This window comes from Arvicanthis niloticus, chromosome 8, assembly GCF_011762505.2.
Source record: "Arvicanthis niloticus isolate mArvNil1 chromosome 8, mArvNil1.pat.X, whole genome shotgun sequence".
Classification (NCBI taxonomy): Eukaryota; Metazoa; Chordata; class Mammalia; order Rodentia; family Muridae; genus Arvicanthis; species Arvicanthis niloticus.
Genome location: NC_047665.1, coordinates 60,898,453 through 60,924,114, shown reverse-complemented (window position 1 = coordinate 60,924,114; position 25,662 = coordinate 60,898,453). Strand labels below are relative to the sequence as shown.

The following is a 25,662-nucleotide window of genomic DNA, read 5'->3' as shown; positions in this document are numbered from 1 at the left end:
TGAATTAACATTCCAGTTCTATCACCAGCTGTGGAGACCTTGGTCAAGTTACTTGGTTAAGTCTCAGTTTACTCATTTATAAATAGGGAAAACAATACCCACCTCATAAAAATTTTAGTATTAAATGAGATAATGTACATAAAATGTTTAGTGTGGTACCTGTGACTAGGTACTGGTATTATACTGTTTGAAGGTTTGTTTTAGAGTGTGATATTTTCACATTAAAGATGGGTGTATACTGGATAAGAAGGTAAATGAGAATAGAGGGGAGGCTGAAGGAGGGCGAAGGCTGACAACTAAGCTATCTGTGTACCTTCAGGATTCTCCTGCTCTCGGTTGTCTTTCTGATAATATTTAACTCTAATACATTCCTTATTTATTTATACTTTATTATTGCAAAGGCTTTAGCTATTAACCTGGGATTTCTTGCTATAATTTAAATGCTGAAGTTGAAAATATTTAAGAATACTTGTATATCCTTAACTTTTACTAAGATACCAAGAAGTTTAAATAATTTTACACTTCTTAAATAAAATTGTGATTTTCTTTGTATGTAACATGCAGATAATTTAAAAGTAAAAACGCAAAAGTACTGCCTGAAAAGTTATGTGTGATAACTAGCTCTAGGTAGAGAGATACATTTTTTGATATCTCATTTTGGTGAGATATACAGGTTTTTTTTTTTTTCTTTCAGTATATGTAGTTTCCAGTTGAGAATGTGAGTTTGTTTAGTGCTGTCCAAATAGCACTTTCTGTGATGGTGAAAGTGTTTGGTATCTACACTACTCTGCTTGGAAGCCACTAGTCACGGGGGATTGAACACTTGAATTATGGTGGTCCTGAGTAACTGAATTACAGGTTTATTTATGCTGAGTTTGTGTTTAAGTGGCTTAGTGCAGTAGTTTTTCAGCTAGTGATACTTCTGTCCCTCGGAGCATTTATTACTATCTGGAGTAATTTCTTGTCATTTACTACCTGGGAGGCAAAGAGGTGCTTAGCTGCTTCAGGTGTATGATAACCTTTTAGTTCCACAAAGAATGAATTGTCTTATAGGCTGAGAGTATAGCTCAGTGGTAGGATGCTTACCTTGTGGGCAAAAAGCGTGAGTTTCATTTCTAGTACTGCTAAACAAACAAACAAACAAACAAACAAACCAAAAACCATCAGACTTGCTCATAACGATAGTAGTGCTGAGTTTTAGAAACTCCTGGACTACTGGCTACCCTACTGACAGATGATATAGATGATACAAAATATACATTATTTTAATATTAATCATTATGTTTATAAATATTGTCTTGTACTATTGAAATTGAAGGCCTGCTCTAATTTGAGAGTTAGTTTATTTTAAAAGTTTGGTAAGATTATAGTAATGGGGTAAAGTGTATGACTCTTCTATTCTCTGCTCATTGATTAGTAGGAAGCAAGAGTCTTTGCATTGTAACTATTCTCTTGTGTAAATACATTCCATGAATATTGCATAAAATAGTAAGCCAAGATCGCTGTCTCTACCCTCATTTTTGAAGTTGCTGAGAATTGGGCTTCCCTCATGTTAGACAGCATTCTCTCAGTGAACTGTGATCACAGCAAAAGAGTCAAACTTGTTTGTTTCACAGTGCCGAGGATCAGATTCAGGACCTAAGACATGCTAAGCGCTTGTCCACCGAGCTGCATCCCCAATGTTCAGTTTCTTAATCCTTTAAAAACTTTTTAAAAAAATTTACTTATTTAGTGCATTTGGAGGTCAGATGACAACTTGTAGGAACTGGTTCTCTCATTCCATCCAGCCTGTGAGTTCCTGGGGTGGTCAGAGTTGGTGCAGCACCTTTACCTACTGCCACTTCTTGCCAGCTGCCTCCTCTTCCTCCTCCTCCTCCTCCTCCTCCTCCTCCTCCTCCTCCTCCTCCTCCTCCTCCTCCTCTTCCTCCTCCTCTTCCTCCTCCTTTTTCTTTCTTTCTTTTTTTTTTTTTGTTACGGACTTAACTGTATAGCTAAAGCTGGTATGCAATTCACTATAGGCTGACCCCTTAACTCACAGCAGGTCCTACGTTGGCCTACTGAGCATTGCTCTTGATACATGAAAAAGCTTGGGTTAAAACTTACTCGTGATGTTTCCAGTTACAGTGATGAACTGTTTTGAAGTTAATCATGGTTGGAGCTGATGGTATGTGAGTAGAAGTTCTAAATGCTGTGCTACCACTGTTTGTTTTGTTTATTTTTTGAGACAAGGTTTTTTCTTTTTCTTTTTTTTTTTTTGGTTTTTCGAGACAGGGTTTCTCTGTGTAGTCCTGGCTGTCCTGGAACTCACTCTGTAGACCAGACTGGCCTTGAACTCAGAAATCCGCCTGCCTCTGCCTCCCAAGTGCTGGGATTAAAGGCGTGCGCCACCACCGTCCGGCGAGACAAGGTTTTTTCAAGCCCTGGTTGTCCTGGAACTCATAGAGGTCCACTTGCCTCTGCCTCCTAAGTGCCAGGATAAAGGTGTGCACCACAATGCCCAGCCCATTTTATGCTTAAATATTTCCTCAAAGAGTAAAAGCAAAGCAACAATAAAAACCCTAGATACAGAAATAACTAATAATAATAAAACATGTAATGTGACCAATTTTTGGAATGGTGCCGGGGATTGGTACTGTGCGTGCCCGGCAAGCACTTTACCACCAATCTAGCCCCAGCTGAGGCGATAGTTCTCCTCACAGCATAATACTTCATAGCATTTAAAAATGCCATGGTTGCCAAGCTTTATTAATATGTTTTGTTTTAAAAATAATGCTGTGTTGTTAAATAAAAACCGTTCTGCCCACAGTACTGACATTCTTTTACCCTTACAGATTGTCCTGGGTCACATAATGCCAGCTGAGCGTAAGAAGTCAGCAAGTATGGAAGAAAAAGAATCTTTACTAAACAACAAGGAAAAAGACTGCAGTGAGAGGCGCCCTGTGAGCAGCAAGGAGAAACCAAGGGACGATCTCAAAATCACTGCCAAGAAGGAGGTCAGTAAGGTCCCAGAAGACAAAAAGAAGAAACTGGAAGAAGATAAGAGAAAAAAGGAAGACAAGGAACGCAAGAAAAAAGAGGAAGAGAAGGTGAAGGCAGAGGAAGAATTAAAGAAGAAGGAAGAGGAAGAAAAGAAGAAACAAGAAGAGGAAGAGAGGAAAAAGCAGGAGGAGCAGGCCAAGCGGCAGCAGGAAGAAGCAGCTGCTCAGCTGAAGTAAGAACCCCGGGTTTTAGGGGTAAAGGGGTGAGAGTGGGTGCCTAAGGATACAGTGAGGAAGTGGTTGTGTCAGGTGACACCTGCTTGCAGCTGTGAGGTCTGGGAGGATGGCAGCTAGACTCATTGCTTCCCCTGACCAGGGCCATGCTTGAGGTGCATTGCAGTCTTTAGTGTTTTATAGGCCTAGGGTGATCAGTGTTTTTGTTTGTAAAAACCTTGTTCGTGATACTTCCTTCTTCTCACTTCCTACCTCAGTGGTAGGAAGTAAACCTAGAACCTTCTGCATGCTAGGCCACTGCTCTTCAACTAAAGTTTACTGAGCAACTCAACTTTACAAACCTTCTATTTCTCCTTTAACAAACAAAAGAGGTGTGTGTGTGTGTGTGTGTGTGTGTGTTGTATGCATGTGACCAAGGAGACCTGAAGAGAGCATCAGATTCCCTGGGGCTGTAGTTGTAGGTAGTTGTGAATCATCTGATGTGGGTCCTAGGAACCAAACATGAATCCTCTGGAAGAGTGGCAAGTTGTCTTAACCAGTGAGACATTTCTCTAGTCCCAGTTCTCTCTTCTTAATCAGAAGAAAGAGTAATAGTGAAAGAAAGAGTAGTAGCACTGAAAGGCAGTAGTAGTGGCCACATTTAGACTATTCACGTCCATGATTCTTCAGAATTTCTTATTTTTCTTGCAAAATTAAAAAAAAATTTAAATTGTGTGTGTGCATGTGCACTTTCATGCGCACTTGTGTGAAGGCCAGAGGACAGTGTTGAGGAGTTGATTTTCTCCTTCTGCTCTGGGCTTTAGGGGTCAGACGCAGCTGTTAGGCTTGTGTAGTACATGCTGATCCTTCTTCTAAAGTTTTCTTTCTTTCTTTTTTTTTTGTTTTTTTGGTTTTTTTTTTTTTGTTTGTTTGTTTTTTGTTTTTTTGTTTTTCGAGACAGGGTTTCTCTGTGCAGCCCTGGCTGTCCTGGAACTCACTCTGTAGACCAGGCTGGCCTCGAACTCAGAAATCCGCCTGCCTCTGCCTCCCAAGTGCTGGGATTAAAGGCGTGCGCCACCACTGCCCTGCGTAAAGTTTTCATTCGTAAACATACTTGGTTTCACAGCACTTCCTTTGCCAATTCAAAGTTGGCTGTTGTTGTTTTCCTGAGACAGAGTCTCACTATGTATATGTAGCTCTGGCTGTCCTGGAATTCACTGTGTAGGCCAGACTGGCCTCTAACTTGTAGAGTTGCCTGCCTCTGTCTCCCAAGTGCTTGGGTTAAAGGCATACACTGTATACACCCAGCTTCGAAGTGTTTTTAAAGTATGAAAAAAAAAAAAAAAAAAACCCAATTCTTTTGTTGTTTTTGAAGATTTTTATTAATTTCATTATTTTGTGTATATAAGTGTTTTGCCTGCATGTATGTCTGTGTACCACATGCATGGAGGCTGGCTGAGGCCAGAAGATGGTGTTGGAGTCTCTGGAACCAGTTATGGATGGTTGTGAGCCACCATGAGGTGCAGGAAACTGATCCCAGGTCCTCTGGAAGGATAGCCAGTGCTCTTAACTGCTGAGTAATCTCTCTAGCCCCACTTCCTAACTTTTTACTGGAAAAAATTTAAATATTTATGAAGACAAAATGTAATAAGGAACCAGTCTTACCCCACAGCTCTTATTTGCCCTATTCAATAATTACCTACTTTTCTTTTTTAAAAAATTATATATATGTATGTATTAGTGGAGTTGGACATTGGACTTGAACCCAAAGCCTTAGAGAGTGAAAGGCAAGCAGTGTGCCATGGAACTATATCTCCAAATCCTTTCCTAGAATATTTTAAAGCACATAGGGATTTTATAGTTTATTTGCCTGTAAGGGCTTTATATTTTAAAATGTTTTCAGTACAGGATAAAATTGATTTGCTTAATTCAAATGCATAATGAGTTATGCTTTTGTTCTTTTCATTACAAGTCCTGTAGTTTATGTGTGACTAAAAGATTTGTATACTCAAATGCAGCCCCTGTGTTAATGCATTGTAGCTTTTCAGCAAGGGGCTTGGAGTTAGCATAAGGTATTTAAGAAATGATTTTTGCTGAGAAGAGGAAAATTACTTTTTTTGCAGATTTAAATTTAAAACATATATTCTAATATTTTAAAATCAAATTCACTCTTGTCTCCACCTCTGCCCCAAGTCATTACTTCATTTTAAACATCTAGGTGAAAACAAGTTATGTCAGCTTTTAACTGTTCTTTTAGGTTCAATTTTTATTGCACTCATTAAAAGATTTTAAACTTGTAGTTCTCCTAGAGTTCCTTTCCAGACTTCCTAAGTCATGAGTGTTTCTTGTTACTGATGCTCTTGAAAAAAAAAATTGGATTTTTATTTTATGTATATGATGAGTACTTGCCAACATTTATGTCTTGGCTCCACATACATGCAGTGTCTTAAGAGGCTTGAAGAGGGCAGCAGAGCCTCTGAACCTGGAGTTCAAGATTGTTGTGAGCTGCCATGTGGGTGCTGAGAATTGAACCTGGGTTCTTTGGAAGAACAGCCAGTGTACCTATGTTTGAGCCATCTCTTCAATCCAGGATCTTCTTTTGGTGTGTGGGGGGAGGGGAAGGGGGAAGTTTCTCGTATAACTTAGGCTGGCCTTTACTAATTGTTTGATAAATGCTGAGTATGGAGAAATCTTGACAATTCAGAATCTTTTAAGTACATTTTATAATTGTTGTTCTTTAACTGAAATGTTTCTTGTGTAAATGTTTTTCTATTTACCCAGTGCTTTTGTTTAACATTTTATATTATTCCCAGGAATATCATTTTATATTTTACATATTGAACATTGTGTCTTAGATCAATTGAACTTGCAAATTGACAGAATGCTTAACAATTTAGATGATTGGAAATCATTGTACCACAGCAGGTATCTAATTTACTGTGCTGTCAGTATATTAAGTCATTAATACAATGCCTTTGAAAGTAATGAAAGAGGTGGTGAGTGCTTTAGCATGCACAAGGCTCAGGTTCTGCAGGACCCCGGGCAACAAAAGCAGTGGGGCTCTGTTTGCTCCTTTTGTTCCTCTTGGATTCTGATACTTAGATTGTAGTTTTTCATTGACTTTTACTCTTAAGTGATTTATAAATGATGTTTCAAAATGTATGTCTTTATTTGTGTTTTGTCTTTTACATAGAGAAAAAGAAGAATCTCTTCAGCTTCATCAGGAGGCTTGGGAACGTCATCAGTTACGAAAGGAACTCCGTAGCAAAAACCAAAATGCTCCAGACAACCGACCAGAGGAAAATTTCTTTAGCCGCCTAGATTCGAGCTTAAAGAAAAATACTGCTTTTGTCAAGAAACTAAAAACAATTACAGAACAACAGAGAGATTCCTTGTCTCATGATTTTAATGGCCTGAATTTAAGCAAATATATTGCAGAAGCCGTAGCTTCCATTGTGGAAGCAAAATTAAAAATCTCTGACGTGAACTGTGCCGTGCACCTCTGCTCTCTCTTTCACCAGCGGTACGCTGACTTTGCACCCTCACTGCTTCAGGTGTGGAAAAAACATTTTGAAGCAAGGAAAGAGGAGAAAACGCCTAACATTACCAAGCTGAGAACTGACTTGCGTTTCATTGCAGAATTGACAATAGTGGGAATTTTCACTGACAAGGAAGGTCTTTCCTTAATCTATGAACAGCTAAAAAGTATTATTAATGCTGATCGGGAATCCCACACTCATGTTTCTGTGGTGATTAGTTTCTGTCGCCATTGTGGAGATGATATTGCTGGACTTGTACCGAGGAAAGTAAAAAGTGCTGCAGAGAAGTTTAATTTGAACTTTCCTCCTAGTGAGATAATTAGTCCAGAGAAGCAGCAGCCTTTCCAGAATCTTTTAAAAGAGTACTTTACGTCTTTGACCAAACACCTGAAAAGGGACCACAGGGAGCTTCAGAATACTGAGAGGCAAAACAGGTGATTTTCAAATGTTTCTCAGAATTGAGAATTTATTGTGGAGGTAGTACTTAAAATGTTTAAAGTCTTCATGCCACTGAGAGAACTTAGGGAAAAGGGCTCCTTACAGGGGATTTCTTAGCATTCCAGGAAAATTTCAGCAGTGTAATAGTCTTAAGTACTCATGTTGAAATGTGAGTCTACAATAGATTTTATTGCTGATTTTAAAGAACCCCAATAAGAAGGTGGTAATTTTTTCTTTGTTGATATATTTTCTTCCTGTGGTGTAAAAAAAATCTCATTAATATTGAGAGTAGATTTTCTGTTTCTGTCACTTTACCTGACCTGCCACTATTTTTCTGTGTTTCAGCGTTCCTCCTAACAGGTTTGCTTTCATTGTTTTGTGTTTTAAGTTGTTAATGTCACTGCTGTTACTGTTACTTGCTCTTGTAAAAAAATGAGTCATTCGTTAGTAGTATTTCAGATCAGAATTCTGAGAAGTAGCACAAAGTTAGCTATGAAAAGTGTCCTTGATATTTTTTTTTAATTTTTTTTCCTCCTCCTTGGGTAAGTTAAGTGCGTTGACAGGAGTATTCTTCCTGAGTACTCCTGTTCCCAGTTTAACGGAGTCATGTATTGTTGCTGTGGTCATTGGTGAAAGGACCCTATTAGAAACCAGATTCAGTTGTCAGAAGATACTGTAGTTACTGCACTGAGGAGACAACAATCAGCTAGACAGTTTGTGTGCATTGGGCCAACTTGAATGAGGCTGTTGATTTGTTGGAGGTTTGGGCCTTACAGAAGGGAGTAACAGCAGTTCTACTTGGCTGAGTACTTTACCACTAGTTAAATTATAGGCTTAAGAGTCTAAAACTTTTCTTGATCAGCAATTAATGAGGAGGCATACCTTTTTCTGTCCTCATGAGCACCCAGTGGGGGAAGACTGGTGTGAGCAGTTATCCCTGGATGGTGATTGATTTAACCAGAAAAACAGTGAGTATATCACTGTAGCAGTATATTGTACAGGGTCATATTGATGCTCAGTCCTGGTGACCAAAGGTCACTTAGATGAGAATTATACTCTCTGGGCAACATAATGAAATCACATCTCAAAGAACAAAGTAAAATAGTGTTTGTGGTTTTGAATACTAATTTTCATCTATTTAAATCTTCTTAATTGTGATTTGCATAATGCCTTGTCAGTTCATCCACCTGTCCCTTTACAGTCTACCTAATACATCTGACTTTGTAAACATAACACTTGATGGGTTTTATTGTCTACTTTAAAGTTTACGTATTTACTTCTAGCCTTATGTTGTCATGGTAAGAGAAACTGCAGTGATTTAATACCACTGTGAGACATGTCTGTCTGATCTCTGTGATTTCTCTTTCGTATTTGCTGACTGCTAGATGCTTTTTTTTTTTTTTTTTTTTTTTTTTTTTTTAAAGCATAACTGTCTTCAATTCTGCACTCTTCCAGTCCTTTCCAGACACTCACTATCCTTAGGACATTTGGTTCTAATTTGTTCTTCTGTGACTAAATCGCTGTAGCTTATTTAGCTGTCTTGTCCTTTGTCTTTCTGTGAGGACTTTCTACACTGAAGCCTGATTCTCAAACGAACCCTTTTTTTTTTTCCCCACATCCTCCAACAGTTGTTGGTTGATTCTTTCTTTCTTTCTTTCTTTCTTTCTTTCTTTCTTTCTTTCTTTCTTTCTTTTGGATATATTCTCTATTTACATTTCAAATGTTATCCCCTTTCCAGGTCTCCTGTTCCTTTTTAAATTTTTTTGTTTGAGACAGGGTGTCACTAGGTAGCCTTGGCTGCTCTGTAGACCAGACTGGCTTTGAACACAGAGACCCACTCACCTTATCCTCCAAGCACTGGGACTAAAGGCATGCACCACTACGCCTGGTTCACATTGAACTGCTCTTACGTTAGTTCTTTACTTTGAACTAGTGCAGTAAGTTTTGCCCTGAATACATGCTTCTGGGCTCTCCTTTTTTTTTTTTTTTTTTTTTTTTTTGCGGTGGCATCTCACTCTGTTTGCTTAACTCAGGCTTATTTAAATGGTTTGGATATGTTATTTTAACCTAATGATTTTGCAGATGATGTTGTGTGTGTGTTACTAAATGCTAAGGTAAGTAAGTGGGTATTTTGTTTTTCAAGACAGGGTTTTTCTGTGTAGCCATGGCTGTCCTACAACTTGCTCTGTAGACCAGGCTGGCCTCAAACTCAAGAGATCCACCTGCCTCTGCCAGCTGGGATTAAAGGTGTATGCACCACCAACAGGCAGTAAATGGGTTCTTATCTGTTGGGCCACTTACAATTTTGATAGGCATATCTTCTGTTCATTTATTATTGTGGCCTTTCTTCAGAAACTTAGCTGCTTTGATAACAGAACTGGGTTGGGGTTTTTTGATTTTTGGTTTTGCTGGGGTGGTGGTACTGGTGGTGATAGTAGTTTCGAGACAGTTTTACTGTGTATCCCTGGCTGTCCTGGAACTCACTGTAGAGCAGGCTGTTCTGGTTCTGCCTCCTAAATGCTGGGGTTAAAGATGTGTGCCCTTACCACCCAGCAATAACAGAACTGTTAATCTACAGTTTTTAGAGTTTCTGTCCAGTATAGACGGACATTAACATCATGGAAGTCATTTATTGCAGCATATTTTGTCTGCTTACTGATGCAGTAATTAGGGATGTGACAATCTTAATAGAAAATATTTGACATCTGGCTTACTTTGAGCTCAAGATACTTCAAGTTGCTAATCAGCTTTGATAGTGAAGGTGCAGATAACCCAAGTAAGGAAAAATAATAAACTTGGGAAATGGATTAACACAGAATCTCTTTTGGTTAGTATCCTTTCTTCTGAAAATACTTTATTACAATTTACTTCTGAAGTAATCAGTTTTTAAAAGTGTCTTCTTTGAAGACATGATCCAGTAGTTGTTTTCAATCAAATGTCAGACTTGGGCAGTAGTTTCTCCAGTAAGATTTCTCTTAGTTGTGATACCCTAGAAAACTGAGTAATAAGTGATCCAAGACTTTAGACTCACATGTAATTAAAAATTTTTATGCCTTTATTCAGTGCCTTGGGAAAATCAAGTGCACTATTTTTAGTCTAGAAATCATAAGTGTTCTTGGTCATTATGCTGTTTAACGTGTCAGAAAGCACTGTTCTTAGAGCTAGTGAAATCTTATTCTGTGTGCATTAAAGTTTATACTTTAAATTTGATTCAGCCAAATTTGTTGATGTCCTTTTGAGTCATATGTGTAACCCACATTGGCCTCCTGCTCACCGTCCTCTTTATTTCAGCCTGAAGTATTGAAATCAGGTGTGTGCCACCAGTACCAGCTCTGTCCAACTAAGTTTTAGAGATAGACTGACTCAAAATTTCTGGTGCTTTTCTTGGCTGGGCTCCATGGCACACACCTTTAATTCAGCTCTGGAGGCAGAGGCATGCAAATCTTTTTGAGTTCAAAGCCAGCCTAGTCTACAGAGTGAGTTCTAGGATAGCCTGGGCTACACAGAGATCCTGTCTCGAAAACAAAATAAAACAAATAATAATAAAATAAATTCTGCTGTTTTCTTAAAGACACTGGAATGAATGACAGTGTGAGTGATAATGAGTTTTCTAACTATTCTTTACTCATACTTGGGCCTATACTATATGCTTCAGTACTGCTTCTAAGCCCCTGAGGAATTTATAGTTTTGACCAGCAATACTTTAGGTAAGGTTAACTTTGGCAAATTTGAATTATAAATTTTTTTTACTTTAAAAATATCATGTTTATTATACATTTTGCTTGTGTGATCTTAAGCAACTCTGGGAAGTTACAGCATATGTAGATTTTAAAATTAATATTTGACAATTGGAGTCAATAGCTTTATATGCTTGGTAAATGTTTCTTCTGTTGTATTCAGGGATCATTTTGTTAATAAAGATCTTACTAGTTTTTTTTGACATTTAATAAAATAGATTAGTAAATATAATGTCATAGTTAACAGAAGATTTTCTTTCAATGGACTGAAACAATATATCTAAATATTAAGCAGTCAATTCTCAGTACTCAAAATGATTAGTTTCTTGGTGCTGTGACAAAAACCAGGGCTTGTGTTTGCTGGGCTAACACTTCCACCAACCCCTAAAGCAGTGTGTTGTGGGGTTGCCTAAGACCACCACAACAGGAAATACAGATACTTAACATTATAGTTCATAACAGAAGCAAAATTATAATTAAGAACTAGCAAGGAAAAGGATTTTATGATTGACGTTACCACAACATGAGGAACTGAATTAAAAGGTTGCAACATTAGAAAGGTTGAGAACCACTGCTCCAGAGTGTCTTTATCCTTCCCCACAATGGTAATTGATGGAAAGAGTAGTAAGTTTTGTTTTTAACACCTTTAAATTAGTCCTTTCCTGATTGCCCAAATTGTTGGCAATAGCAATTTGATTTTAAAGTTTAGTAAAAATTGTAAATAGAATGCAAATATTCCCCTTTCTCTACTGTTAATAAAATCTGAGAAGTACTATTAGTTTGACTAATGTTGAAACTTAAATATACTGATTTAAAATTTACTTAATTTTAAATTGCTTTTACCTTAATTTCCTTCAAGTGGGCTTTACCTATTCTCACAGGTTGATCAGTTGGTTATATTTACACACTATTAAGATACTGCCTCACGCCTCATAACTGTACATTCAAGGTTATATGTAGAGTCTTGGCAGTGGTGGTCAATTCCTTTAATCCCAGAGCTTAGGAGGCAGAGAGGCAGGTGTGTCTCTGTGAGTTTCAGGCCAGCCTGGTCTACAGAGCTAGTTCCAGGTCAGCCAGGGAGACACAGAGAAACCCTATCACAAAAACAAACAAACAAACAAAAACAAAAACAAAAAAAACCCAAAAAAAACAAAACCCTTAAAAAAATATTGCTTTACTAAAATTTTTTTTAAGCAAGCTCTAACAGTATTACAAGAGTCCTGTGTTGTTACTTCCTCTTAGTTTACTAACTCTATTTAAATGAATTTAACACAGTAAATGAATACACACTGGTGTCTTTTCCTAAGATAATCATAATCAAATTTAAATGAGATTGTAAGAAAATTTAATATAATTTTATGGCTTATTTTTGTGATGATTTGAAAAGGTAAGAAGCAAATGGGAGGTAAAACCCAGTATTTTTTGTTTGTTTGTTTGTTTGTTTTTTGGGTTTAGTCATGACCATATTTTCAAGATTTTATGTCTCTTATTTTCTGTGATTGTACAAGATCAAAATTAAGAGGATGTTTGTACATTTGCTGAAATTTTTAAAAATAAATTTACTTTACATCCTGACTATAGTTTCATAGATCAAAATATTTGGCATTGAAGCTTTTTACTTTTTTTTACAGTGTTTTTAGTACTTTTTTTCTCATGAAAATAGCATTTTCTATTGATATAATAAATGACATGCATAATCTTACTGATGTCTTCACAGTATCCCTAAAAGAAATATCTGTAATTTGAAGGTGACTGATGAAGTAATTTGAGGTTTTGTCTAAGGTAATGTGAAGAGCCAGTGACAAAATAAGTTTTTTTTTCTCAGAGCTATATTCCTCACAGTTGTACAGCGTCCATTGCTGTCACTCTTAGTAGTACTATTGCTCGCTGGAAAACTGGCTGGCCGCTCAGTTCTTACCGACTCTAATGCAAGCCAGAGGAATCCTGGTTATATTTTTGGCCAAAAAGAGAATTTAAAATAGCACCTTGATTTTGGTGGTTTGCTTTTGGTATGTACATTAAAGAGAGTTTGTAATTCCAATATAATGTACAAAACAGAGTAATTTTAATTTTAGAGGCAGTCATAGTCTACTTTTTAATAATGCAGACTCCAGAAGCAAGGTATTCAAGTTCAAAGTCTAGATCTGTCATTTACTCTGTATTCTGTATTCTTGGGCAAGTTACCTCACACACCTGTGCTTCAGTGTTCCTAGCCTTCCAACGGAGATAATAGTAGTGTTCCACTTCTGATGTAATATAAGCTCTGTTGTGAATCGCTTGTGTACGTGCACTTTAACAGCATCTGGCACTACTTTAGTGCTTTTAAAAATGTTTGATCTTTCTGTAAACCTCTGAGTGAGTCATTATTGTTTTGAAAATTGACGTGTTAAATGTTTTAAACACCAACAGCCAGCCTTGAACTGATATTTCAACCTCAGCTTTGCTTGCTTTAAGAATGTGTTTATAAGGCAATATAGAGCAAATAAGTAATCTATATAAAATAAAAGAAAATAACAAAAATCAATTCATAGAAGTGAAAAAATGGGAAAGAAAAAGTATGCCTTTTAATATGAGGCATTAATGGGTGAATGCTTGATTCAGGAATGAACTCCTTGATGTTTCCTGTCAGTGTTATAAGAGTAGCATAAAACCCCTTCCTGAGTGTGGTGGTCGTCCATGCCTTCAGTCCCAGCGCTCTGGAGGCTATGGTAGTCAGAGCTCTGTGAGTTTGAGAACACTTAGGGTGTTTCTAGATGGTGATGTTTCATATTGTTTTTGCTTTTGTTTGTTTGTTTGTTTGTTTGTGACAAGATTTCTTTGTATAGCCCTGCCTGTCTCTGAAACTCACCCTGTAGACCAAGCTAGCTTCGAACTTAGAGATCCTCCTGCCTCTGCCTTCGAAGTGCTGGGACTAAAGGCGTGCACCAGCAACACCTGGAGAATAAGCTGATTGATTTTTTTAAAATGGGGTCTTATTTCTATAGCCCTGGCTGTCCCTGAACTGTTCTCCTCTGCCTCCCCAGTGTTGAAATTAATGGTGTAACAGGCAAGAAATCTTTTTTACACATATTTTTGTTATAATATGACTTGGGATTGGGTTTATTTCATTACTTTTTACCTCAGTGTAGTACAATCATGGAGAGGGACCAAGGTAGTTAATAAATGTGATGATTAATTGATTTGACTAATTGCAGTACTGTGGCCCACTGGTCTGAGCAGGTCATTGACCAGTTTTCAATGCCTAGTGTAAAAAAATGTAAAAGGTGACTGCTTTGTGAAAATTACATTATGTTGACATCTCACTGTTCTTAGAAGTTTTATCTTAGCATAGTAAATTCGTGCATTTTCATACTGCCTGGCCATTACTGTTTGCTACAGTAGCATTGAGCAGTTTCAGTGAAGATCCTGTGGTCTGGGAAACTTAGAATATTGATTTCTTGGTTCTTTCCAGAAAAGGTTTACTGACCTCTGATTAACAGTGGTTTCAAAAGAATGCTTTCAGTTCAGCTTTATATAGATATGTTTCTAAAAAGATTGGAATACTATATGTTAATCATTAGTGTAGTTTTGCTTGTATTTTCAGTGTTAACATTCTTATGCACTTTGTATAAGAAACTTTGGTGAAGGGTAAAGTAGGGCTCAAGGTACATTGTTTGCCTGCCATGCATAAAGCCCTGACTTCTGTCCCCAGAAATATGTAGGAAAAAAAGGTGAGGTTTGGATTTTTGTCTTTTTTTAGTTTTAATTTACTCTTTAATGGAGGCCTTGACAAAGCTAGAGTCAGAACTCCATTTCTACCCAATACTTTTGATGATTGATTTCTGTTGCTAAAATTGAAATAGTCTTAGTGTGTACTATAGATTCTGTGAGCTGTTGAGTAAGCATGTGCTAGATAATTGATCAAATTAGGTACCACTTTGGGCTCTGTTTGTAACAGAACTTGAAATTCCACTGTTGGTATCCTGTCCTATTAACTAAGTTAAGTTCTCCATGTATGATGTAGTTAGAAAACAACCCAAAATCATAGTTTCTATTTTCCTAAGAGGTCTTTTACTGAATAGTTAACCTAAATACATGTTTACTAAGCAATTATATAAATCGTTGTTAAAGAATTTGATCATGGTCTTGGGGTTGGTGATGTATGCCTGTAATCAATCCATAGTATTCAGGATCCAGAGGCAGGAGGAATTGCTAATTCTATACCATCTGTGTAGTACATTGAGTTGAAGGCCAGACTACACTATAAAACCCACTGGCCTCTCCTTCCCTCCCCTCTCATCCTTTCTCCCTCCTTCCCATTCTCCTTCCTTCCTCTTCCTCCTACCCTTCCTTCTAGACTAGGAGTTGAACCTAGGACCTCACAAGGGTTAGACAAGTGATCTACCACTGAGCCTCATCACTGAGACCCCGGTTTAAAAAAACAAAATAGCAACAAAAAACAGAAATGAGATTTGAGGGAGGGTTAAGGGGTATCTATGAAGGTTTAAAGCTTATTTTTTAAAGATATATTTATTTGTATTTTATGTGTATTTTGTCTCCATGTTTGTTTGTTTACCACATACATCCATGGTACTCACAGAGGTGTTAGAGCCTCTTGCATTGTAGTTACAGACACTTGTGAGCACATGTGGGTGCTGGAATCTAAGTCAGCTCCTCCAGAAGAGCAGCAAGTGCCCTCTCCAGTTCCAGTTTTTGTTTTATTTTATATATATATATATATATATATATATATATATATATATATATATGCTTTTCTTGTGTGTTCACCACATACGTACTTGGTTATTCCCAGTTTTAGAGTTCTAATTTGGTCTCAGAGGAACTGGAGAAGAACTAGAACCTTAGATACATTGAATTAAATTTAATCATTGATTTGAATCTAGTCCATACAAGTACTAGAACATGAAGTTGATCCTGAAATAGTTCTGTTTTCAGTCTTGGTAAAATAGTTACCACTTTACTGCTTACGTGCCAGAAGTTCTTAGTGTTGTATATTTCAGTGGACTGAGTATATGCTCTTTGGATGACCAAGAAGTTAGAACTTGAAAGAGAAATACATTTCTAAATTGTGTTCTAGGCTTCCCCTACCCTGGTTTTGTTTTGTTTTTGTTGTCAAACATGGCAGTCATGTTACATTTTTCTTTATTAAAAGCCTATGCGTGTGCACAGGTGTTGTATGGTGTGTGTGTGGTCGGAAGACAACTTTTGGAGGTTGATTCTCTTCTTTCACTCTGTAATTCCTAGGAACAGAACTTAGGTCATCAGGCTTTGTGGCAAGCACTTTACCTTCTGAGCCATCTTGCTGACCCCAGTGGTACATGGTAACATGGTAATATTCATTAGCTGTACTGACATTATTATTATCATCTCTCCTAACAGAATTGTTTTTCTTTTCTTTTTTTTAAATTAAAGTTTTATTTTTCTATTATGTATACAGCATTCTGCCTGTATGTATGCCTGTAGACCAGAAGAGGGCACCAGGTCTTATTGTAGATGGTTGTGAGCCACCATCTGGTTGTTAGGAATTGAACGCAGGACCTCTGGAAAAGCAGACAGTTCTCTTAACCTTTGATCTATCTCTCTCCAGCCTCACTTCTTTTGTTGTTTTGTTTTCTTTTTGTTTTTCAAGTCAGTGTTATTCTGTGTATCCCTGACTGTTCTGGAACTCATTCTGTAGACCAGATTGGCCTCAAACTCAAGAGATCTGCTTGCCCTTGCCTCCTGAGTGCTAGGATTAAAGGCATGTACTACCGCTGTCCAGCTCAGAATTTTCTTTAGAATAAACTCTTTAGTTCTTACCACCTTTGACAATAATTTTCATATTATTCTTATTTGAAATGTAAAATTTACATTTATGTATGTATTGTATGCAGGTGTGTATAAGTGTGTCTATATAACAGTGTGCATCTACTTCTCTAACATTTTGGGTCCCAGAGATAGAAGTTGTGTTGTGAGGCCTGATGGCAAGTGTAGTGGCTAGACCATTTGACCACCCACTGAGTATCTTAAAACTAGAGTCATTTGGGGGCAGTATTTTTTTGAATAACTTACTGGTTTTGATTAAATTTTTTTCTGAATTTTCTTAGGACTGATTAAATATCTTGATAAGTTCATAGTAATGTTAGTTTCTTTCATGAATGTACATATTTTTAAGTTTTAAAATCTATAAACTTGCTGAAAGAAACTTTTGTTTGTTTATATATTTTATATATATGGGTGTTATGTCTGTATATATATTAAAAGAAACTTATTTTTGCTTATCACATTACTTTGAAGTAAATAACAGGGAAAACGTAAGACAATAAATAGTTTTGGTCTTTATAGAGAAATACCTTTAGCTTAGGTAAATATGGTTATACTGTTATCAGTTGCTAATTTATTTTTAAGTTGTAAGATGAGTGAAAATTTCTAAAATTTTAAGCATATCTGATAGTAAGTCATTTTTTCTCCTTCCCTCCACCCTCCCCTACCTTCCTTTCATCTTTGCTGTTCCTACAATTGGAATCCAGGGCCTGTGCATGCTGGGGAGGTGCTCTTCCACAGTTACACCCCTGCTCACACAAGCTCTCTTTGTAAGAAGACATCACCTCAGAAAACAAGACCATATTTAATTTATAAGAATGCTCAAATGCCAAGCAATAAACTTATAAATATTTACTTTTGGAAATGTTTTAACTTAAAATTCATAGTTTTTGTTTTTTGAAAACTTTTGTTGAAAGTTGGGGTGGAGACAGGAGGATTATGGAGTTGAAGGCTAGCCTTGGCAACAGAGTGAGCTTGAGAACAGCCTGGGCTACAGGAGACCCAATTTCAACCATTCTACAAAACATCTTTTATGTGTATAGCATTGTTTATAAATAACAGTTATACTACCAGATGAATATTTAGTGTTGAACAAATTGCATCCTTCTGTGTAAGTCTTAACTGTCTATACCAGTATAGTGGGAATTTTGACTTTATACATTTTGGTTCTTTTCCAGTAGTTTTACATTAGTAATCAAGAGTAACTTACAGTACTTTTTTGTGAAGTAGGAAGAATTATATCCTTGGGCTTCCCCATGAAAGCATTGAGTAAGTGGGCTGATCATTTCTGTTTATCCATTGAATAACTAATACTGTAAATTGAAAACTGACTGTATTAGAGAAGTGGATTTTGTAAAAGGTAATCTTGATTTAAATCATAGAAGTTCATGGATGATAATTCTGCCTTTGAACCTGTTAAAGCCTGTTATATTGGGAAAAAAAAGCCTGTTATATTTAGAAACCGACTTTTGTAGATATATTTTTGGCTAATAGTATGTCTTAGGAAAGCATAGTTTAACAAAATAACTTATTTTACAGTAAATTTCAAGTCATTGTTAAGGTTTAAGGATAACTGATTCTTCTCATAACTTGTTGCTTTTGAAAATCAGTGATTTGGAGTAAATATTTTTGATTAGCTGGAAGTCAAAGGGTTCTATTCTTGTAACATAATCTTTAGTTATTTAGTAAAGTTAAATATTATGGTGATTCTGAATGTATATATTATTATCTTTGAGTAAGCTTAATTGGGTGATTTTTGTTGTATGTATTTTAATTTTAAGGTAGATCCTGAGAACATAAGATAAAAAAATAAGTTAAAGAACATTATGTTAAATTTCTGTGGTCTGATAAAGGTTTATAGACTGTTCCTCACGGTCATGTCTGCTTTGACAAGCTTATCAGATTATTTCTCCATTTATTTATAGGCGTATTCTGCATTCTAAAGGTGAGCTAAGTGAGGACAGGCACAAGCAGTATGAGGAGTTTGCAATGTCTTACCAGAAGCTGCTGGCAAACTCTCAGTCCTTAGCGGACCTTTTGGATGAAAACATGCCAGATCTTCCTCAGGACAAACCAACCCCAGAAGGTAAGATATAACACAGCCCATGTGCACATGTGTTTGTACAACTTTGTGGAGGCAGTTCTCTGCTCTAACTATTTTGGTTCTTGAGATTGAACTCAGGTAATCAAACTTGGCAGCAATCTTTGCCCACTTGGTCATCTCACCAGTGCATGATATACTTAATCATCATTTTTTTAAAATCAGTTTTTGTATGTATGAGTGAGAGTGTATTTTTGTGGTGTACAAATGTTCAGAGATAAATGTCAAGTGACTTCCTTAGTTTCTACCTGTTTGTGTATGTGTGTATGTATGTATCTCGATGAGTGTGTGTGTGTGTTGAGGCCAGAGGTTGATGTCAGGTGTCTTCCTCTATTGATTTTTTTCTTCCCTCCCTCCCTCCCTCCCTCCCTCCCTCCTTCCCTTCCTTCCTTTTTCCTTCTCCCTCCATGTTGCCTCTCTTTTTCTCTCTGTCTTGGTTTCTCTTTCTATCTCTTTCTCTTTGTCACATTTTGACAAGGTTTATACACACACACACACACACACACACACACACACACACACACATATCTCCATGGCTGAGGGATCAAGAGATGGCTCAGAAGTTAAGAACACTTGTTACTCTTGAAGAAGACTGGGGTTTGATTTCTTGCACCCGCATGGTGGTTCACAACCATTCTTAACTTCAGTTCCACAGGATCCTAAGGTGTCTTCTGACCTACTTAGGTACCACACACACACACGTTACACATACATACCTGCAGGCAAAACATATATATAAATTAAATAAATATTAAAAAATGTATAGCCCTAGGTGGGCTTAGCATCATAGAAACCCACCTCCTCTGCCTCCTGAGTACTTAGGTTAAAGACATATACTGCCATGTCCAGGTGCCTCAATTTTTAAAGATTGTTTCTTGCGGGGCCTAGAGATTTGGTCAGACACACTGGCCAGCAGGTCGCTGGGACCCACCTGTCTTTATCCCCCAAGTTTGGAGATTATAGATGTGTACAATCACACTATACCGATGTGAGTGCTGGGTATTTGAAATAAAGTTCTGGGGCTTGTGTGGCAAGTACTAACTGTCTTCCCAGCCAGATCATGATTAAAAAAGAGAAAAGAAAGAAAAGCACTTAATTTAAGGCCTTAATTTAAGTTCACACTAATAAAAATTTAAGTTTTATAAATAACTTCGATTTTTTTTTTAAGTTAGGTATTACAATCTAATAACCTTCTATTACCACTTGAAATGAATCCTTGAGTAGACAAGGCTGTGTACCTAGAGAACTGCTCCTTTCATACTATGAGTTCCTTCAAATTCTTTTGTTAGAGTTTTCCTCAGATCATGTCCAATAAGGACCTGCTGTAAACAGCATTTGGGATTAGAGAAAGATTTATTTTGTCAGATGTGTAATAAGAAAATGAATCCAGTATTGTAGTTCTGATATTTCTGTACTTTTTTGCATCTATTTACTTAGTAGTGTGTGTGTGTGTGTGTGTGTAGGTCAGGGGATAGCTTCTATAATTCAGCTCTTTCCTTCCTGCCATATGGGTTTCAAGACAACTCAGATCACCAGTCTTGATGACATCTTTACTTACTTCTTGCTAGCCTATGTATTATTATTATTCTAAGATTTTTATTTTTAGTAATGTGTATATGTGTGTATGGGTTGTGTGCACCTGCTTGCAATCCCCACAGAGGTCAGAAGTGGATGTCAGATCTCCTGGAGCTGAAATTGCAGGCAGTTGTGAGTAAGCCACCCATGTGAGTGCTGGGACCGAAACTCTCATCCTCTACCTAAGCCATTTCATTAACAGCTTAATTACAAATTGTATCTACTTTTATATTATTATTTATTTGGTGCCTTCAAAGGCTAGAAGAGGTTGTTGGAACCCTTGGAACTGGAATGATTGACAGCTGTAAGCTGTCATATGAGTGCTAAGAATTGAACCAGAGTCCTAGAAGAACAGCCAGCGCTCTTAACTGCTGAGCCATCTATCCGGGCAAGAAGTTAAGTTTTTAAAAGTGATTTCTTGCTAGTCTAGTATTTTTATCTGTGTGAAATTCTTGCTCATATTTTAGGACTCAAAATATACGCTGGGCAGTGTTGATGCTTCCCTTTAATCCCAGCACTTGGAAGGCAGAGGCAGGTAGATCTCAGAGTTTGAGGCCAGCCTGGTCTATAGAGTGAGTTCCAGGACAGCAATGGCTACACAGAGAAACCCTGTCTCACCCCCACCCACCCCCAAAAGAGTTTTTGTTGTTGTTGTTACTCTTTTTTATTTATCTGCTTAGGCACTATCAGTTTTTGTCTTATATTAGTGTATAGAACTTTTCAGAAACACATACATACACTTTTCTGTATTCTCCCACAAAACTTTACTGTTGCCAGATATGTGCCATTTTTCTCATACTGGCCAATTCTCTGATATGATTTGTTTATCTTAAACTTCATTTCTGAAACTCCCTAGAAGTAGTGCTAACTCTCACAAATAAAGTACTAGATTCTGGCTGGGTTTGGTGTTTTTTGCCTTTAATCCCAGCTCTTGGGAGACAAAGGCAGGCAGATCTCTGTTGGTTCAAGGCTAGCCTGGTCTACATAGTGAGTTCCAGGACAGCCAGGGCTATGTAGAAAGACCTTGTCTCAGAATGCCCTTCCCACTAAAGGATTAGAATCCCTTTAATGTGTTATTTGTGATAATTGTTCAATAGTCCCCACCTAAGATGCCACTGCAAGTCTGGCCTCTTGTTCTATCTGTTGAGCCGTAGAATGCAGGACTTCTGTAGGTGCCTCATGTGATTAGATAACTTACTAAAATGGCTAGTAGAACTCAGGGAAATAGTGTAAACTTACCAGATTATAATGAAAAACTATAAAGGATACATATATGCAACCAAGGACATTGTTCTTATGTAGTGGGTGTAACCAACTCTTCCTGTATAGAGAAGTATTCTTTCACCAACCTGGAAACTCATCCTCTCTCCCTATTCCAGATGGTTTTGTTTTGAAGGTAGAGTTCCACTAGATAGGATTCCTCATATTTTTCAACTTTCCTATTGCAAAATTTTTTAAAACTAACCTCTGTCCTTTCCATCTTAAGGTCTGTGAGTACTAATTTGTTTTTCCTGATGACTAGACTTATTATAAAGCTAAGTGCTCAACTATAACTTATCCTGTTAGCAAAAGCTTAAATAAGATAAACTTTGAATAAAAAAGCCATGTAACTCAGGAAATTGCAAGAGTTTCAGGGAGCTTTGTTTAAGGGATCAGGAACAAAACCCATGTTTTAGTATATAAATACATATTATATATATACTATGTATATAATATTGCATAAATTTTTTAATAATATATATGTAATTACATATAATCTTATAATACCTTATAAATAACTTTTTTTGGTATTATAGGTATTGTCTAGTTTGTTTGAATTTCTGCTTTTGCTTATATTTTTTTTCCCAATAGAATTTGTGAATCTGTCAGTGTTTTCCTTTTTGGTGTATGGGTTATGCCCTAGTAAGGCTTTGTTAAAATACATTATTTACAAGGAGTGCAGAGTAATTAAAGAGCCAATTTTTTGTTGTTTTTCTGTTCTTTTTTAAAAATGACATTTAGTGAATAATTAACCTCTATGGGGTTAATTTTAATCTACATGATTAATTACGGTATTTGTTTATTTCCTGTGTGCATATGTGAAGAGCTTATATGTGCCATGGTGCACACGTGGAGATCAGAGGACAACTCTGGGAGTTGGTTTCTCTTTCTACCTCTCCCTGTGTTCTGAGGATTAGACCCATGTACCAAATTTTTCTTTTCCCCTAGGTTTTAGAGGTACTGAGGACAGAACCCAAGACCTGGGACGTGTGAGGTCAGCACTCTGTCAATAAGCTGTAGCTCTAGTCTCCCCTCCCAGTATAATCTCTTAGAGAATGAAGAACTATGTCTGTATTTATTCGTTTTTCCCCTCCTTTTTTCTCTCCTTACATAAAACCATAGAGTAATCTGCTCAGAATATAAAAATAAACTAACAAATTAATAAAATTCCTACTTCTTAATCATGAGGCCATCCACGGGCTTTATTCTTTCTGTACTTATCTCCAAGCTAAAGTCACAAATAATCAGGCATGTGAGGTGGGTAAAGTACTCGCCTCACAAGCCTCATAACTGGAATCGGATTCCCTGGATCCACTCAGAGCTGGGAGGAGAGAACTGACTCTTAAAATATTGTTGCCTGACCTCCAATACAAACTTAGTAGTACATGCGCACATGTGCTCACACACACCCACACGCACACACACACACACACACACACACGTGAAATATTTATGATAATTAAAATATTAGTGGGTGAAAAGATGGCTTAGTAGTTAAGAGTACTACTGCTCTTCCAAAGGACCAGGCTTGGTGTCTAGTCACCCACATTAGGCATCTGTAACTCCAGTACCAGGGAACCCAGTAAACTCATGCAGGTGCACAGACACATACACATAAATAAGAATAAATAAAGTAAATCTTAAAAAAAAAAGGCCAAGCATGGTGACTCTAACCTTTATTTCAGCACTCAGGACACAGAGACAGGTGGATCTCTTAAGTTCAAGACAAGTCTGATCTACAGAATGAGTTCCAGGAAAGTCAGGGCTACATAGAGAAACCTTGTCTCAAAACAGAATAAAAAAAAGATAATCATATGTAGTCTTACATGCTTGCTGATTCTAGGCACTTGAAACATGGAGATTTAACAGCCACAAGATTGAAAATAGTGTAGTGCTGTGTTTACCTCCTATTTCTTACGTGTTCTCTGCTCACGGTTTATTGTAGAGCATGGACCTGGAATTGACATATTTACACCTGGCAAACCTGGAGAATATGACTTAGAAGGTGGCATTTGGGAAGATGAAGATGCGCGGAATTTTTATGAAAACCTCATCGATTTGAAAGCATTTGTTCCAGCCATCTTGTTTAAAGACAATGAAAAAAGTCAGAACAAAGATTCTAACAAAGATGATTCCAAAGGTAAATTATGCTTTAAAATTATAATAATTATTTATTTATTGTGTGCACATTTATTGTGTGCCACAGGTTGTGGGTCATGCGTGCAAGTCAGAGGACAACTTTACAGAGTCAGTTCTCTTTTTCTACCTTTATTTGGGTTCCAGGGATCAAACTTGGTTGTCAGGCTTGCAGGGCAAATGCTTTACCAGCTAAGCCAACTTACCCACCTTCCAAAGATAAATTCTCAAGGAAACAGCTGACATTCATGTGGTAGGAATGATACATTCAGAATGGTATGTGTTTAAAAACAACTGGCGTTACAAGCATAGATTAAATGAATAACATAATGGTGAGGATCAGAGGGTTGCCATGTGTGGTTGGTGTGCATACACATGGAGGTGTACAGGCCAACTCCACATATGGAAATCAGAGGAGGGCTTTTCCTGCCTTCCTTACATTCCATGTTATTCTCTTGAGGGTCTCTTACTGAGCCTGGAGCTAAGCTGGCAATTTGCACGCCCCCTGTCTCTGCTCCATGTCATCATTCTGTATCCTACACACTCCCGTAGTGATGGGTTATGGGTTTCTGTGGCCAAATCTGTGTTTTCTACATGGATGCTGGGGATTAGAACTTACTTTTCTATATGTGCTCCTACCCACCCAGCTTTTGGCGTACTTTTTGGGGCTACATTGAGTTATGTTATTTACCTCTCTTCCAACCTATATTCTACCCCAATCCCTTCTAACCTCACAGTGGGTAGAGAGACAGAAGGTTAGAGGGGAAAGGGGGTATCGACCTTGTTAGACTACTTCCTGCTAATTAGGGGGCATCAAGATTCTTGGGGGCAAGTCCTATCTTCCTAAGATATCTCTGTGATGGTTTGTATTGTGCTTGGCCCCGGGAATGGCAGAATTATTTTTACTCTCCTTACTAACATTTTTTATTTTAAGATTTATGTGTGAGTGTTGCCTACATGTATTTAAATGTATCATGTGTGTGCAGGTCCTGAAGAAACCAAGAGAAGGAGTTGGATCTGCCGAAAGTGGAGTTATATGCAGCTCTGAGCTGCTGTGTGGGTCCTGGGAACTGAACCTGTGGCCTCTGGCACCTGATGACAGATGTTCTTAACTGCTTAGTGGTCTCTCTAGCCTCCTTACTTAACTGATATTCCTTTTTTTCTTTTTTGTTGTCATTTTTGTTTTGTTATTGGATTTTTTGTTTGTTTAGACAGGGTCTCACTTAGTATTCTTGGCTGTTTTTGAACTCTGTGTAATCAGGCTGACCTTAAAGGTGAAGAAAACTTGCTTCTACCTCTGGAGTGCTGGGGTTAAAGGGAGCACTGCGGTGCCCAGTGACAATCTTACTTTATTTTCCTCTGAGACCAGATTTCTCTGTGTGACCCCAGCTGACCTGGAACACAGAGATCTGCCTCTCTCTACCTCTTAAATATAATGGGCATCCCAGGGATAGATTTTATAGCTTTATCTGAGTTTGGAATTCAGTTTAAAATTGTTATTGTTGTCTCTAAAACACTGCATAGTTGTCTCAGAGTTACCATATCATCATGTGTATTAATACCTTTACTTCTCTATCTTAAATGTTATTCTATGAAATAAGCCAGTCTTGCCTGTGCCTCTCAAACATTACTAATATGTTGTCCCCCACCATACACACTTGACTTATTTATGAATATTAGTTTAACTTCCTGTAAATTATACATTTCTTAGCTATAGGAGACATTTTAAGGCTTTTTTTTTTTTCTCAGTATTCAGTAGCTTAGCATAGTTGTAAATGTGTAGTAGCTAATCAGTAAAATTTTTGTTTTTTTTAACCAGGGACTGAGGCATGCTAAGTAAGCAGTCTACACTGAGCAATAACCCTGTGCGGTAAATGTGTTTT

General features: G+C 37.3%; 1 protein-coding gene across 5 annotated transcripts in view; it reads left to right on the top strand.

Annotated features, from left to right (window-relative positions):
- Positions 1-25,662, top strand: part of Upf2 (UPF2 regulator of nonsense mediated mRNA decay) — a 111,966-nt gene that overhangs the window by 2,859 nt on the left and 83,445 nt on the right. For all 5 annotated transcript variants that reach the window (XM_076939456.1, XM_034510109.2, XM_034510110.2 and 2 more), the window contains 4 exons: positions 2,832-3,211; positions 6,385-7,164; positions 18,633-18,793; positions 23,589-23,783. In XM_076939456.1, coding sequence (XP_076795571.1) covers positions 2,850-3,211; positions 6,385-7,164; positions 18,633-18,793; positions 23,589-23,783 — 1,498 coding nt within the window. In that variant the 5' untranslated portion in view covers positions 2,832-2,849. The remainder of the gene's footprint in view (positions 1-2,831; positions 3,212-6,384; positions 7,165-18,632; positions 18,794-23,588; positions 23,784-25,662) is intronic.